Source organism: Liolophura sinensis, chromosome 11 (assembly GCF_032854445.1).
Source record: "Liolophura sinensis isolate JHLJ2023 chromosome 11, CUHK_Ljap_v2, whole genome shotgun sequence".
NCBI classification, from domain to species: domain Eukaryota; kingdom Metazoa; phylum Mollusca; class Polyplacophora; order Chitonida; family Chitonidae; genus Liolophura; species Liolophura sinensis.
Window position 1 is genome coordinate 4,955,676 of NC_088305.1, and position 18,352 is coordinate 4,974,027.

Here is an 18,352-nt window from a genome sequence, read left to right on the forward strand (position 1 = left end):
ATTTTTGCTGTACGAAATCATGTTATTGAATGAATGCCTTTTAGGGTGAAAAGGGGGCACAGAAAAACACATTTATCCTACATGTACATCAGATTAGATACATCTACTTGGTCAGGCGGGCACGTGTATATTCCCGTATCCTGCAGCCAACATCATACATGTATGCATCTTCTGACTAGGTTATCTCCCTTTGTTTGTTTATGAAAACAAAGATCATATCACTCAAGCGATTTGCCCATCATCAGTCTTTAGCACTGAATTGATGGGTCTTTTGCAGGAGAATTTTGTGAATTTATCCTGTAAGTATTTGTATGTGTCATGCAATGATTTATTTATTTCCTTGAATAAAGCCTTACTCAAGAATATTTTCACTTATATTTATTTATTTATTTGATTGGTGTTTTAGGTCGTACTCAAGAATATTTCATGTATAGGATGGTGGCCAGCATTATGATGGGAGGAAACCAAGCAGAACACTGGATAAACCCACGATCATTGGCAGGTTACTGACAGGCCTTCCTACGTAAGGTCGGAGAGGGGGTCAGCATGAGCTGGACTGCTGCATTATGGTCATGGGAAAACCCATGACCATTTGCAGGTTGCTGACTCACCAATTACAACAAGAGAGGAAACCTGCATGAGCTGACCATAGAAAGTCAGAAGACTTTGAAGACAGCATTCACTGGAACATACCCTATACTTGCATGACAACATTAACTTTTCAGACCGGGAGGAGGGAGGGGAAATTGATTTGCAGGTAGGAACAGAATACATGTAAAAGGCTGTATGACCAGACCTAATGCTCACCCCCCGCCCACCTCACAAGCTCCAGTCTTAACCCCTCCCACCCCCACACCCCATCCCCTTCCATATCCATGACTACTCACTCCTTATCTCTCACATCAGGCAGCGACCGGTGCAAGGAGATCATATCGCTGGCATACTGGTTGAACGCGTTGTTTTTCCAGCCATCATCAAACTTTTTTTTCTCTTCAGGTGATAGTTTTTTGGGATCGATTTGCACAGCTTTGCCGCCCTCTCCTGCCAAGACAAACATATTATCTGAGTTTTAAGGGTGAAAAAGCCAGCCAATACATCAATGCAGAGGCCTCTCTGCTACCTTCATATCCTCTCTCTCAGACCACTCCATACCAACCCTATTTACTGGGTAAATGTTTTCCCTTTAGCTCAGTGTCCACACATTCTTAACAAGAGCTACAGAACAAACTCTACCTTGAAGCGTCAGACAACGTCTGAGGTCAGCCTACTCGATAAGTCCACCCCATCCTCATCAGTAACAGTTCTTCGGGGTCATAAACTGTGTGGGTCTCCGAGCAGATACCCCACAATAAGCATGTGACCTCAGAACTCGACTTCTTTCACACATGGATTGTAATGCATGTTTATTTGTTTGCGGTTACGTCTCCCGTTCAACATTTTTTCTACAAGTCTTATGCCATGTTGGTGTCTCCAGAGGAATCTACAAATTCTCTGTTCATGGATGTATTTGAACTGGTACTTCTTGTGTTCCAGCCATGGAGAGGCAAGCATCTTAGCCATTAGGCCAAGATCAGCTCCTTTACCACTAATTAAACCATTTGATAATGGTTCTGCATGTAGAAGCAGACAGCAAACAGCAATTTGTTTTTTAGAAAGTTAGAAATACAATTAATACTAACTAATGTGCATAATTCTGTGTCTGGGGAGAAACCATTTTGACAAAAAAAAGTTGAAGAATTCCAGGGCTTGATAATTACAAAGATTTATTAAGTACCTCAGCCAAAGAGGCTATGTTTTTGTCGTCGTTTATTTGCCTGTCCGTAGGCACCTTTACAGAAAATAGTTATGCAGATTTGGGTGAAATTTTGAGCACAGTTTGGCATTGGACTTCAACCATGGTAACCCAGTACCTAGTATTAGATTTCTTTTATTTGTTTTCCTATTTTTTTCCAGGGGGAAGGGGGGGGGGGGGCTTTTTGTTGTTTGGATACACTACTGTTTAAAATAAATTGTGTCTACTGCATGTAAACAATGAAAACCACTTTCACGATTACCAATTAGATAAAATAAGGAAATAGCATAACTATCACAGCTCACAATGCAGTTACTAAAACAGATGCTATCTGGAATAATTTATACTTTCACATGCATTCAATACACTACACCTCTGGCCGTACTTGGGAAGGTTTGTCAGCAACTTGCGGATGGTTGTGGGTTTCCCACGGGCTTTGCCCGGTTTCCACCCACCATAAAGCTGGCCCCCGTATAAGTGAAATACTCTTGAGTATGGCGCAAAACACCAATCAAATAAATAAATAAATAAATACACTACACAATAATCTACATGCAGCTGATAATATCCTACATGTATATATAGGAATTTCATATATTGACTGTTGCCTAGAGGTTAATTCAAGAATTTCCTCCTCAAGTTTATCAAAACTTGTGTTGTAATTTCTTAATTCCCACATAACCAAACAACAACAACTGGATTACAACTTCTATTTATTCCGTTTCAGTATAATTGTGCAAATCACTATGGTTGATAATGCTATTGGTACCCAGACCAAAACGTCGCTTGCTGAATAAATAAAAGTTGTTATCCATATATTTGTGTTGTTATGGAACTCAACTCCTGAATGCCACTAAATAAAGTTAATGGACACATATTTCTATTTTTCATAACAACAATGTTTAAATATTACCCCAATTTCATTTCTTGCATCTTAATTTTGCTGTAAATTTAACTACAGAGCACTAACCACCAGGCCGCTGTGGCCCCACCCTTCTACAATAATGAACTGATGTTACACGTATTTGTCGCTGGTTGGATTGAATGCAACTTAACAAGTTTGTCAGATGCCTACATGAAGACGGCAATGGTTATAAAGATACGAGTACTACGGATTCCTCTGCAAGGACACTTAAATCTCACCACTGATGTATATGAATGAAAAAGTCTTGAAAACGGCTTCTTACACCAATCAATGAAAGAAATAAATAACGAATAACAACATGATAAATCCATATGCACACAAATACAAAATACAGTACGGTCATTAAATGACATAAATTTTTGCCCATGACTAGGTTAACTTTTCCCGATTCTTAATTGAGTTCTACTGTTTTAAAATCATAGCATGATATTCCGCTGGAAAAGGTTTCAGCACCAACAATATTTATAAGACATATATTTACCTATGTAAAAATGCGCTTTTCAGACGGAATTTTAGTGAATGTACATAAATAAACACTGCAATAAGTGCTGAAAACAAACATATTACAAATTATAACAAACAAATGATAAACTGCTATGTTTATAAAACCAAAACCTTATAAAAGAAAATGATGAATTAATTATTCAAATACCTCTTACAGTAAAACTATGACATTAAAGATGAGTGATGGATACATTACCTGGCGCATTGGGGTCCACTGGCTCTCGTTTTGGTAGTTCCTCATGAACAGGTTTCTTTATCTCCTCTTCTTTGTCTTGGTTGAACACAGGATTAAGATTATCCACTTTGTTATTCCTATTCAAATTGTCTAGGTTATTATTAAGATTATCATCAAATTTATTATTACCTAAATTGTCATTAACTTTTCCCACGTGTAAACTATCGTCTGCAAGAAAGTGTTCATTTTTGTGACCACCGTCCGCAAGGGGCTTATCTCCCTTGTTAGTCCTCTCACTCAAATCCCGTTTGTCGACTTCTCCAGCATTTCCTGACGATAACGTCAGTTTGTCCTGATACGCCATCACCATGACAACCATAAACCAGGCAACGGGAATAGCAAAAATCAACTTGATGATGAGGCCACGACGTCTGCGCATTAAGCTGGCCATCGTGAAAGAAGGTTCTGGGTTGTTTTTTTTGTTTTTTTTAAAAAAAGTTGCTAGAATCACAGATAAGCTCAATTCGCCTGTCTTCGATGTGGTCTCTCAGCGATAGCGCGCTTTGCTAGTGTGGAGAGGTCACCACAGACTATATCATCTTCTCTCCTCAGGTAATCGTTACTGGTCAATCAAACAGAGGAAAATCCTCACCAGGTGTAGCTTCATGTCACACTAGATCAGCAGCCATCATGATCTCCTTCCTCTCTCACACTTCATCACAATTGCAAATCTGGCGAAGAAAAAAGATGAACGAGAATTGATCACTCCTATCATAAGTCCATATGTATATCATAAGGGGATGATCACAGCTCAGCTATGTCAGGAGCTGTCTTCACTGAGACACAATTGTCCTCATGCAGGCTTTATCAGCAAAAAGTCCTTCCTGCTAAATGTATGTATCAGATTGAGAGAACTTATTTTTTTCTTCATTTTTAACATTAGGCTCCTTTCCATTCTGCACAACTGCATAATAAATCACATCCATATACAGATGTTAACAAGTAGCTACATGTAGATATTAGCAGGTCAGAATCCACACATTTAGGAAAAGGACCTGTGCAAACACAATTGGGAAAAATCTAAAGGTGGAGAAAACAAAAAATCAAAAAAAAATACTAAAGATCATATTTACACATAACTTTTAATGCTCTTTCATCTGATTTTGGTACCATTTTTAATTTTTTCTTCTCCTTTAACGCTTAACTACATGGTGGTTGTGGTGGTGGTGGAGGGGGGTTACTGAGGATTTCAAGTACGTAATTTTAAGTACTGTGTACTTTACAGTTACCTCATCTTTAAGTTAGGTTACATACGTTCAATAAAAATTAATGAATGCACATTTAAGTAAATTAAAATGAAATGTGCAAACCATCATTATACAATGTACCTTCCCCATCCCCAAAGCTCAAACAATTAATTGAGAGGTGTGCATGTCTGGCACTTGGATCATGGAGCGATCTTACACATAAGTCAAAACTTCAGTCATTTAATTTGGTATGTTCCTTTCTGTTGTTTTATCTGAAATTTGATGTAAAATAACTTGCTTACAAATTATGCTTGCCAAGCAAAATTATGACCTTGTGATACAAGAAACAATTTTAAAGTGACTTGAAATTTTGACTTAAGTATAACAATGCTTTGTTATCCTGAGGCCTGAAGTGTATATTTTTGGAAATTAATCCAGAATAGGGACATGTGTAGCTGCAAAATGAGAAACACATCATTGGGAAGGAGACAAAATATTGGCTCTTGAGTGAATGAGTGCTTGGGGTTTAACGTCGTACTTAACAATTTTTCAGTCATATGACGACGAAGGAATCCTTAGAGTGCATGTAATGTGCCACCTTGTTGTACAAAGGCAAGTAAGCCACGCCACAAAAGCCCTTATACTGATACGGGTCAACCAGTTGTTGCACTATCCCCTTAATGATGAGCACCAAGCAAGGAGATACAACTTCCTCTTTGAAGGTCTTAGGTGTGACTCGACTCAGGATTGACCCTGAATCTATCGCCTCCCGAAGTGGACATTCTATCAACTGTGGTATCGGGATTGGTTACTGGCTCTTGAAGCATTGGTACGTGTAGATTATGCACTGAATAGTCGAACTATTTGAGCTTCGATTTTGTGAAATTCTAGTCCTATACACCATTTTATCCTTCGTATTTTAGGTTTCATGATATATACTTTTCTTTAACACAAAATTTTCTCAAAGAAAAGCTCTTTCCACAGTGATAAAGTTGACCATCCACCAGCTAAAGGGTGCCAGCTGAAGACTATTGCCTCACTGGAAAGATTGGCCCCATTAACCCGCTAAATGGTGCCAGCTGAAGACTATTGCCACATTGGTAAGATTGGCCCAATCCACCCGCTAAAGGGTGCCAGCTGAAGACTATTGCCACACTGGAAAGATTGGCCCCATCCACCAGCTAAAGGGTGCCAGCTGAAGACTACTGCCACACTGGTAAGATTGGCCCCCATCCACCAGCTAAAGGGTGCCAGCTGAAGACTACTGCCACACTGGTAAGATTGGCCCCCATCCACCAGCTAAAGGGTGCCAGCTGAAGACTATTGCCTCACTGGAAAGATTGGCCCCATTAACCCGCTAAATGGTGCCAGCTGAAGACTATTGCCACATTGGTAAGATTGGCCCAATCCACCCGCTAAAGGGTGCCAGCTGAAGACTATTGCCACACTGGAAAGATTGGCCCCATCCACCAGCTAAAGGGTGCCAGCTGAAGACTACTGCCACACTGGTAAGATTGGCCCCCATCCACCAGCTAAAGGGTGCCAGCTGAAGACTACTGCCACACTGGTAAGATTGGCCCCCATCCACCTGCTAAAGGGTGCCAGCTGAAGACTACTGCCACACTGGTAAGATTGGCCCCCATCCACCAGCTAAAGGGTGCCAGCTGAAGACTACTGCCACACTGGTAAGATTGGCCCCATCCACCAGTCAAAGGGGGAAAACTAATTACTATAAAGCCTTAGTCTAGTTCTTCAACTTTCCACATGTTTGCAGGGTGTTTATTCCAGCATATTCTGTGTTGACTGATAAAATTATACTTTTGTGAAACCCTGAAACTTTTATCAAACAGCAATACTTTCATGCAGGCCATGGCAAGCTATCAGCATGGATTTTGAAATCATGTCATTGACATTTTTGATCCTTCTAGTGGAGAAATTTATGTTTTCCTGTAGAGCCTGAAATAAAGCTAGCTCTCTCAAAATTTCTGCAGTCTCAATGCTACACTTGATCCAATCATGTTTAATTCCCTAACAGGGCTGTTAAAGTTGAATTAGGATCCACCCTGATCACCTTACCCAACCCCACGTCTAAAACCATCAAGACTGCTAATGTGACATACGCTAAAACCAATTCATTTCAAGATGGCCAATACACAATGTTCAGCAATACAAGTCTACAAACTACTAATACTACAGGAAATTAAGCCTGCACTTTTGCAAAAGCAGCCTTCAGTACAGAGATTATCTGTCAGAATGCAGTAGTCAGGGTACAGCCATATCAACCAGTGAACCTAACTGTCCCACCTTCACCCCAGAGCCCCGAATTTGGAGGACAAATACCACCGATTGACAAACCCCTCTGAGGTCACATTCCGCACACAAGTCTAAGTGTTTTCTTTGTCTGTGCAGCGTTTATACAGAAGCCACGTATTCCATGCTTAACCCCACAAAGATTAAAATAAAATAAAAAACAAAAAAAAAACAGGCTGGTCAGAAATATGAAACCTTCAAAAGCTAACATTCCAGACAGGAATGGAAAATGATTTAAACTTGCTCCAAGTGCAGTGATCTTGCACTTCAGGCAGCTCGCTAAGCCACTGTGGCTCAGGCCTGACAACCAAGAAAGGTCCGTAACAAAAAAACAAACAAAAAAATAAAAAAATGCAAGAGCTGAAGGCATGATATTTCCGCAGGGCTAACAACAAGTTTGCCTGCTCCGTGAGCCTGTCAAAGAGATGTTCAGGACGATGGGGCTCTGACAATCACTGAATCCATTACTCATGACGGCGGAAACCTCGTTCCAAGGAAATTGCGGCACTTTGAGCGTTTCCAGATACAATGAGCACGAGTTATTCTTCAGGACCTGGTTTAATACAGAAACTTAATAAACAATGTTTGTCTGCTGCTTCACACCTCTCCGCAAACCACTTCGCTATCCTTCAGTTACTTCCACCACCTTCACTATTCCCCCACCCCATCACAAACCCAGCCTGGCTTGCACATCCCAATCAATACCAATTGAGTGAATTGCACTATCGCAGCAAAACGGCCCTAAAAAGCAGCCCATTAGTTACTCCTGTACAACATCAACGATCTATCTCTGATTTTTTCCTTTTGCAGACTCTCATCCTCTGTTCATTGCTTTTTTTTTCTTTTCCATTCTTTGTTTAGCATGGGAATTAAGTGTTCAGCAAAGGAAGTGTTTTGGTTTTAGGACACAAAGATAAATTGTTCTGCAGTAAATCCCTAACAGGTCACAGTCCATAGTAAGCCACAAATTTAAAGTCCAAGCCAAGCATTTAATACCCATGTGGAGTACGCCACTGAAACCAGTGATTCCACAAGCCTTAAACAAAAAGTTGCATGCAAAGTTATCCAGTACACCTTCTACTGATACACAGGAGCATCAACATACAGTATTTCCAGGGCAACAGACTCCTAATTGAAGTTCCCACTGAACTGATGACAGAAAAGCTTTTTCGAGAACTCTGAAGAACCCATAGGTAACAATCTGTTTTCTCAGCCTACTCAAGGACCCATTCAAACCACTGCTATTTTGAAAGCTTACATGTATTTACTGATCCATTTTGAACGTAATACAATACAAGTATGATATGTTTTTTTAATATGGAATAATCTTTTTAGGACTTATCCTAAAATTTAAATTCATTTTCAAGGACTTTCAACAAACTTCAAATACTTTCAAGAACTCCAAGGACCCCTGATAAGCCTGCAGATACCAACAGAAAGGACACATAAGCATACGACAAAGTCTGCACAATTAATAACAGAGAAAAATGAACCTAAACACTGCCTGGATGGTTACTATGACAGTTTATGTTCATGAATATGCAGAATAATTTACATCACTCTGCTACCCAATAGGATTTATTTATTTATTCATGTTTAATTCCCTCACAACTTTAAAGACAATCTCACTTACTAACATTGACAAGTTACAACACTGAAATAAGGTGCATGGATGGGAGAAACTGAGGATCCACACTCCACCCCACCCCAAATGGGTGGGGGAGGGCGATTACATGAATATACACATCACATAACACATTCCTTCACACACTTCAATGTCACTTCAACCAAGAATTTAGCCTTCCACATATTACAGGCTATATGTCCTTAGAATATCCCTTTGTACACCCAGCTCATCATAAACCAATATGTACTTCATAGGTAGTACATACTGACCACGGGGCATACACATCACACGTGGTCTCTATAGGCCTACACGTGTTCATGTAAATCTCTGTCAGTTTGCTCTTGGAAAATAAACAGTTCTCACAGCTATAATTTTGGCAGACGTGATCTTCCCAAAAGACTTTACTCCACCTTCTCTACCCTAATAGCCTGTGACACCCAGACAAATTCATTAATGTTGTTTCCTCATGCAAAAGACAGAGTATGTACCGCTAATCTCGGTTAAAGAGAAACAAAAACAAGTACACGGTACCATGCAATTCATACAGGTACATTGTACATGTACCTATACGTAGTTCCTTTCCGTGAATGACAAATTTAAATTTTTTAAAATGGACAGTCATCATTTACATATACATGCATATATTTGTATACATCTTCTTTAAATGGCTAAAATGGACAGTCAGTATTTATACACTTTTTCTCAGATGTGTTTTTTCTCAGTTTCCTAAACAAATGAAGTATACCACTTGTGACTGACAGCCAGACACAGTATCATTGGTTTCTGAAATTGTTGCTAAGGCTTTGTCAACTAGAACTCTGTAGAAGATAAAACCAGAAACAAAACCTAATGTCCTTATGTAATTACAAGTGGGAGTTATCAGTTCTGAAGCATTTCCACACATAATTTTCATGAATAAAACAGAAAAATTGTCTGTTAGACAACAGGGCTCACATTTATTTCATAAAGTAATACTGTAATTCTCCAACCTGCTTTGCATGTTCAATGTTTATTTAAGCATATTCTGAAGACATTATTATCTGTCGGGTGAAAAAAAAAAAACTTTTTGTGAAGCCCTGACCTTTGACAATCCAACCAATGTAGATTTGTGTCCAAGATCATATTAAAATATGAATAAATAGCACTGAAAGTTGCTCTTTCACATGCAAAAAGGTTGAGGAATTGGGTAAATCACATTATAAATATATGCATATATTAAAGTCACAAATCATATGTTAAATGTAACAGAAGTATAAACAGGATGTTAAAAGCTTTCTGTTTTAACAAGCTTATTATTCCTTCAGGTTTGGGACTTTGAAGACAGTTAACAATCGGTGAATCCACCAGAGAATGAATCCCCAAAAATGAAGGGTCGATTATATCTTCCAAGGCTGTTAGCACATAGGCTTGTGCTCGGCACAGGTATAGCTTCAGAGCTAGTCCAACAAAGACGTATTTGTCTAGTAAATACATTTAAAGTCCTAATGTATTGTACAACTGGGATGCCCAATTTGACCTCTAATTAGAACTGCGTGTCCATCGTTTCTCACTATCAGTCCTTCCCTAGTCTGATGTCATCAGAAGTAATTGGGTTTGGTATTGAGGAGATTACGGCAGCTTCAGACCTGACCACCTGCGTTTACCGTCTGGATAGTTTCCAGAAAGAGGCTCTTTAAAAATCGGAAACTGACAACGAAAAACATCTGCTTTCTTTAGGAGGTATAGCCACCAAAGAAAACAGTGATCTGTCTTTGAAGAAGTATGTGACATGCAAGATGCCAATTGAATGGCTTAAGCGGACAGAGCAGGCACTTCGCTGAGAGCGTAGGGAGTTTTGGGGGGAATTTGAGACCACCATTAGTGGCCCCAGGATATCTGGGACAAGCCACTTAATATCACACGCTGAAGGCTAATGTTGAATATTGTCTGTCAAATCAATGATGCACATGTACATTATTTATCCTGCAATTCGAGGACGTATGGTTGGGAGGTGAGGAGATAGGGTTATGGGGTAGCAGGTGGTTGGGTGGTGGAGAGACAGGGTTATGGAGTAGCAGGTGGTTGAGGACTTTGGGGAATCTATTGGCTAATAAGAACATTAAATCAACATGACACATATTCAGAATCTGCAGGATTGTTATAGTGTATGTGTTATCATGAACACTTCCTGTTCAAATTAATGAATGCACATATACATGTATACCTGTACCTTAAATGACTTAAAATTTCGTCCACAAAAGTGCAGTTTTAGAGGCAAATAAATGTCACAAAATATTATTTTTCACGCTGAAACAATTTTCCAGTAGAATATCATCCACAGTGGACATATTCACACAGCACTTTTCTGAAATCAAAAGAACTCTCAGAATCAGGAAATATGGGCAAGTTAGCCATGGACGAAACTTATGGTCATTCAGGATAGGTGAAGTATAACGGACATTTAAGTGGATCAGTCATAAATATGTGTGGTTAAAAAGCCCATTTGCTATAGTGGACATTATACAACACCTGACACTGTAGCTATGTCAGGCTGTACATATGTCTGCAATCTTATTTATAATATCGTGTCATAATTGACACCACTTCTGTATGTTTACAAATGAACATCTATTTTCACAAATGAATGAAATTATCAACTTCTTTCAGGGTTACATGAAAATAATTTCTATTTATGATGTGAACAGAATCAGAAGCATGTTGGTAAAATAATGGTTAATGGGCCAAGGACAACCGCTAATGCTCAGCTGAGTCGAACTACTGTAAAAGACATAAAATTTCTCCCAAAAAGCACATTTCTAGAGGTAAATACATGTCATCAAGTGTTTGCTGCTAAAACATTTTTTCCATTTCAACACATGTCAGAACACCTTTGTAAGATTAGCAGAAACTCTCAGAATGAGGAAATAGTGGGTAACTTAAGTCATGGCTGAAACTTTTGATTATTTACAGAAGATAAGAAGCACAAGTACAAGGTAAAAATGTTTTGTAACCCTGAGTTAGGACTTGTTACAAAAATAAAACTGCCACATCAACAACCGAGACATCAGTACACTCTAAATTTAATTAAAACAAACAAACCTCTTACCATGAAAAAATGTCCTTCTCACGTATTTGGTAGCTTACATGTACTTATCGTGAGATTTCAAACACAATATTTAACACTAAAAAAATCAAAAGAAACACTTTTTTAAGGATTTTGAATATCTGAAAAACCTTTTGACAAACTTCCAGTGGCAATTCTGCTTACACTACTAGTCATAACCAAAATACACCACCTAATGGCCAAAACACACCCCTTAATAACCGAAATACACCACTTAATGAGAGAAATACACCACTTCACACCAATTAATGACCAAATACACCATCTAATGACCGAAATGCACTAAATTATACACACATACATATGTATATTCTAGTCTCTGAATACCAAGTACTCACTCTTCAATCCATCGAGACATCCGCATTTCCTGGGAGCATTCTTCTACATTATACCATGCACATGTTAACCTTATCCAGATGGTGCAAATTAAGAATAATGACACAACATGTACAGAGGTTTGTTCTTGTCTTTAGCATTGTATCATGAGGCAATGAGCACTGTATCTATGAAGTTCTATGTCCACTGTCAGATTGGTAGTGCTTTGATGAATTCACCTACATGTATAGATAAGGTCCGTAGGAATCTGTGAGGTGATCCTATACATGTACACACATTCAGAGCTGTGAGCTACATGTACTTTAAGAACTACCAGGGACTCCTTGGCCATGTGTTTCACATTATCAATATATTACATTATCCTGGGCTAAAACCACAGGCCATAAACATACTTCCACAACATACGTGTCAGAGCCCAGCATACACAACACATTTTTTCTTCCATTTTTTAATAAAGGAACAGATCCCTGTAGTTTATATATGTACAAGGCCCAAAACTGATGTACCCTCATGTTAAGATTTTCTTATTCTCATGCACACATACATTCTTTCTTTGTTCTGCTCCCGCTAATATTATATATGTTAGATAGACTATCATTCATATACAGTACATGTATAAAGGGGTTCAGGTTTTAGACACAGAAAACCGGGCAGATCCCAAAAGAAACAGCACACCACGTGTGCATCAGAAGTAATTTGAAGGTAGTATAGTCATTGGTTAATCTGACCTATTCTGAAATCTGTAAAATCTGGAAAAAAACTAAAAAATAATTAAAAAAGACCGTGCTACACATGTACACACAAATCCAGACAGCCATGCCCAGTAGAATAGTTTATATATATATATATATATATATATATATATATATATATATATATCATAATGTCTTAAAACTGTTCATTCCAAAGCAACGACGTCAAATACCCTAAATCTTCAAGCACCACTGTGACTATGCAATGTCTGGAAACATTCTGAGAGATTTGTGCAGTATTGTCATTTTGTTCACATATTATTCAGTGAAATCTCAATAAAATAATAAAGCATGATACTTTTTATAAAGCTTGAGTATCCCGCTTTCGACTGAAATATGTTTTAGCCAGGTGCTGTCTTGTCCTTTAATGTGTTAAAACTTCTACTCACTGGCAGGGGCTGTAGAAGAGGCATTTATAGACAGTAAGCAATAACAGCAACTTCCAAGTAAGATACAAGTGGTTGGGGTATGAAGTGAGGAAGATAAGCATAGCCTGGCCCTAAATTATAAAGCTAGTGAAATGTCCACAGTAATGCAAGTCAACATAAGCTCTGGATCTCCATCCATGTTTGTCTTCGACTCACATTCTGTTGACAATTAAGTTACAATGTATATTAGACCTGTTAATCAGAAAAAAAAAACATATTTTTTGTTTGCCTATTATACAGCCACATGTAAAGAGATATATGAAAAGGAGCTTGATATTGCTTGATAATGTAAATTCTGGTTAAGTTAATTGTAAAACAAATTTCAGCTAAACTAAGAGAAAGGAACACACCGAGTTTAATGACTGAAGTTTTGATTTCAAGATCTCAGGTTCGCTTCATGATCCCAGGGTCTGCAGTTTAATAATTAATATACATGTACCAGTTTAAACAAAGTCGGTCAATTTCAGAAGTTTCACATCAGCCCGTCTCCGAATACATATTAAATTCTTAACCGTATCTTTTCACAAGGAAAACTCATCAGAATTTGTATCTGTCAACGGTTTCAGTAGATAATGATGGATGCCTGCAGACAGTTTCTGAATAAAAATCCCAGATATTGTCACCCAATGAAATGTGAGATGATTATTGTATTACCATATCTTGGTTATTCACAACATCGACAGTAAGAGCAATAGCCTTTTTGTTCTCCTCCACTGAAGAGTATGTCTCACTGTTGCCATGCCGATAGCACCCAGGGTTGTCCTTCCACGCCACAGGACAATTTAGGCACACAATAACTGATTACGCTAATTATACCCAATACCATCGTGGATGAATTTTTGCAACAAAACGTCCAGGGACCGTGAATAAATCTTTCTCGGTTCGACAATAAAATCAAATTCGGGCAATCAGTATTTTCAGGCTCCCGCACAAGTCTTGCAGCCGATGCTAGTCGTCTGCCAACAAGTCGAACGATTTAATCTCAAAGCCATTTTTCATCAAAATGGAATTTCTCCTCACCCAGTTGGCACATTGATTCTCATAAAACTGACGGGAGATTGTAAAATATGTAACTATGGAGCGGGTCAAGGTATCCAATGGACAATTTGATGCCATACAGAATTGGGATTAAATTTTATTACGAGTTATCACAAAATGGGAAAATAGCACTGTCAACAAGGGAATCATAGAATACAAATTTATCTTGCCATACGAAACTGGCTGCAGACAAAGTGGGATCAGGTACGGGAATAACAAAATCAATGGAGAAACACAATGTGTATTTTCACCTATTAATAGCTCTGCTGTTTGGTGAGGTCAACACTATGTTCTCTCAGTGACATTTTTATTTTTAACTCCATTTCCATTGCCCCACCTACATGTCTGCTGTGATGAGAGCAGAAAGGCAAATTTGCATAAATACTTGAGCTCATTAAAATAAATACTTGAGCTGTAAAAAATACGATCACTGAGCCATTTGGGCTTGAATAAAATGGTACATATCTTATTCCGGGTCAATATAGGGTGTACATAAAAAGAACTACAAGTAACCCTATAAGACCAAAAAAATGGTAGAATATGGTTCATAGGGAATTCTTTCTTGTTTATTCTGACTAACTGAAAAAATAGGGATTTTAAATCAAAAAATAAAAAAAAAAAAAAAAGAACCTTTCATCGAAATCCTAGTTTAATTGAAAAAGAAGGGCCCTCTTTTCGAGGGTCAGTCAGGTTACGCTTAACGAACCTGTTTTTTTTTTTTATCGATGGTGTCATGGATCAAAACAACACAAGGCACAATTACTAGTATTTTATCTCAAGCAGAAAGTCTCATATTTTTGTTCCTTCCTATTCAAAAATTCTACAACGCCATGTCAATATTAAATCGTCTAAGCACAGCAACACAGTGCAGGCTCTTAGTTTGCATGGTATGCAGATGCATCTCGTGAAGCAATTCAAATTCTGCATTCATAACTCAGCCCAGTTTCCTTACATTTGACTGATTCAATCATGACTAAAACTTGTGTTTTAACTTTTTTCTTCATCTAATGTCAAATATTGATATACTACTGATCTATTTATAAAATATACTGGATATTAATTATAGCTCTGCTTCACTGATATGAACATTGCTCACTTTTTTAAATATAAGAAAGACACTTTTTCTTAGAGTAACCCTCCAGGATCTCTACTGACATCTTTGGAAAGATGATCTATAATTAAGAGCTCATTAAAATAAAGCAGCTCGAGGCCTCCATGTATAAACTTGATTGACATCATATACATGTAAGTGAAGAACTATTGAAAACGGCAATAAATCCTCATCAAATATAAAGAAATATTCGTCATCTATTTATTTCATTGCTGTTTTACGGCATACTCAAGAATAAATATTCTTACATTCTGTTAATATTTTTACACGTTTGTATAACATTTCATATACATGCACCTGTACAAGAATTCACTACTTTACCCTTGTAGGTTGACCATCTGATATACGTTCAGTACAGGTATCACAGCCAGCTTAAACTGACCATGAGAGTGCAGAGACTATGAAGGATATCTGATAAAATCTACACGTAATTTTTCAAGGTGAGTGCTCTTGTAAGCAAATAGCTATTGTGTCTGTGAAATGATCTGCTAATTAACCCTCTTCATTAGTGTAATAAGGATCGACATATAGGTATTGCTGATAACATCACGGATAAAATCAAATTTCTGTACATGTATCGCTATAGCAGGAAAGAAAAAAGTCATGCATACTTCCAAACAAGAGGGGCCTCCGTGGCTCAGTCGGTTAGCGCGCTAGCGCAGCGTAATGACCCAGGAGCCTCTCACCAATGCGGTCGCTGTGAGTTCAAGTCCAGCTCATGCTGGCTTCCTCTCCGGCCGTAAGTGGGAAGGTCTGCCAGCAACCTGCGGATGGTCGTGGGTTTCCCCCGGGCTGTGCCCGGTTTCCACCCACCATAATGCTGGCCGCCGTGGTATAAGTGAAAGATTCTTCAGTACGGCGTAAAACACCAATCAAAAAAAAAAAAAAAAAATCCAAACAAGATGTCTTAATTACCCTTGCATTTTCTAGGTCTGTGTAAAAGACCAGATCTTAGAATGATTGATACTAACACACCTAGCCGTCAATTTCTGTAGATTTCTCATCTTACATGTACAATTATATTACTACATGTACTTTATGCCCTATATCCTTCCAGACACTCAGACAACTAATTGCTTTTAGCATTCAAAATTGCCTGTACATAATTTGGCAAAATTTAATCACATCAAAACAAACCCCCAACAATTGCAGAGGCATTATAAATTGATATTTGATCATGCAGTGGGCATTTTTTTTCTTCCCTCCAAGTTAATCTATGTCCAGAAATTCACAATCTTATCACAGAAAACCACTTAAAATTATTCTGTCTCCATATGACATTATGCAGGACACATGAATGAGAGTGATCATTAATTTGATCACCAATTACTTCCCGTGACAGCAAGATTAAATATGGCGCTCGCCTTATCGAGCGCCATCAGAAGTTTTATGCGTATGAATGATGTCATCTATCGATCTCTTTCTTAACAACCAAAATTTACCTGTCAAGAAATTGATCTCCGCCCAGTCCTATAATGTCTTAAAGATCTGCTGGCCTTTGCCATCTGGCAATCCCAAAGAATACCGTCGTGACAGGCAAAGGGCCGGTTTATATCGCAAAACATTCAGGAAAGCTGTAGCTCACAGCACAAGTGTACACACAGTTAGATGACAGGGCTCGTTTTTTCCACTTTGAAGCCCCTTTTAGGAAGCAATCTCTGATTTGATTGGTTTGTTCAACTCCGGGGCACGCGGTCAGGATATAAGGACACTCAATTATACGTGACTGTGCAAGAAACATCCATCGTTATGCCTTCTTCAGTCAGGGAGGCGAGAAAACTGTTCAGGCTCAAATTGCGTCCATTTGCCCGTTGCCGCTATTTATCAAATTAACAGGTAGTCCACTTGATCTATTAATCTCTAAACTCTATCGCTTCGTCAAGCATAATTCCCCGTCACAGCCATCAGTTGAACGAAGCTGATAGGCGAAGAATTGTGGGTAAATTGAGAGGGAGTAGCCAGCGGTTGGCGGGGCTGGATGGGAGTGTGGTGTTCCTCTCTTACCAAACTCCGATCATCCTTATTTAGTGACTTGCTCGCAGAGCCAGCCCTCTCCATCGCCGTCATACATCCTGCACTCTGCAATCAATCAACCGGCCATAAACTTCGCGGCACGGGTAACATCCAGATCACCGACTCGCCCTTAATCTCCCTTCCTCATGCATCCATGGGGAAAACCCGCATTAAGGGGTGCCTGACATGACAAACTTTTCCCCTTCTTTCTTGTCATGTGAGAATCTCTTTGTAACTTGACCATTACCTGAAACCTTTTTTTGTAATCATTATATCTGTAATGACTCGGAGAGCTCCTATACCATCATTACTGTAATGGTCTTGCTGTTTTAATGGTGCCCCAAGAAATGTCCAATACATTAGCCTATCCGGGACTTAAGCGTTTAGCTAGGAGTGCTCTATCCTCTATGTGTACAGATCATGAATTGTGCCTTTTTTGTATTGCTGGATCCTATTTCTCAGAACAAAAATGCTACATATATTTTCCTTTCGTGTTTTTTTTTTTTTTTTTTTTTTTTTTTTTTCCTGATTGCGGTTCACAGCTGTGGCCAAGTTTTATCTGATCTCCACACTTGTATCCTAGAGGTAGTGAAGGTGCCTTGAAATAGACAATGGGAATGAATATTTTTACAAAAACTATGTTCAGTTGTAAAACTTGTAAATATTCACAGTATGTAAGTAAAGATATTTGAATCTAAAAGCAGACATTTTATGCTAATGAACCCCACCTCATCAAAATTCATCCCCCCCCCCTCCATTTCACTTAATATTATACACATTGTTACAATTAAGTCAGACCTTACATACATGTACGTATATTTAAAGCCATTGCTGTGTAATGACTTTTTTTTTTTTTCATTTCAACTCTAAAATATGCAGTCTTACTTATATGTATTTTCAGTATCCACACACATAACAAAGGTCAGTAAGTAAACGAAAAAAATCTTTATGCGCCACTATAAGCACATAAAAGCCACTAGTACATTTAACA

General features: G+C 38.4%; 1 protein-coding gene across 2 annotated transcripts in view; it reads right to left on the reverse strand.

The window, feature by feature from the left end:
- LOC135477519 (polypeptide N-acetylgalactosaminyltransferase 5-like) overlaps positions 1 to 18,352 on the reverse strand; it is a 94,332-nt gene that overhangs the window by 21,721 nt on the left and 54,259 nt on the right. For both annotated transcript variants that reach the window (XM_064757654.1, XM_064757653.1), the window contains exons 3-4: positions 3,418 to 4,127; positions 888 to 1,041 (exon numbers count right to left, since the gene is read on the reverse strand). In XM_064757654.1, the coding sequence (XP_064613724.1) occupies positions 888 to 1,041; positions 3,418 to 3,847 (584 nt within the window). In that variant the 5' untranslated portion in view covers positions 3,848 to 4,127. The remainder of the gene's footprint in view (positions 1 to 887; positions 1,042 to 3,417; positions 4,128 to 18,352) is intronic.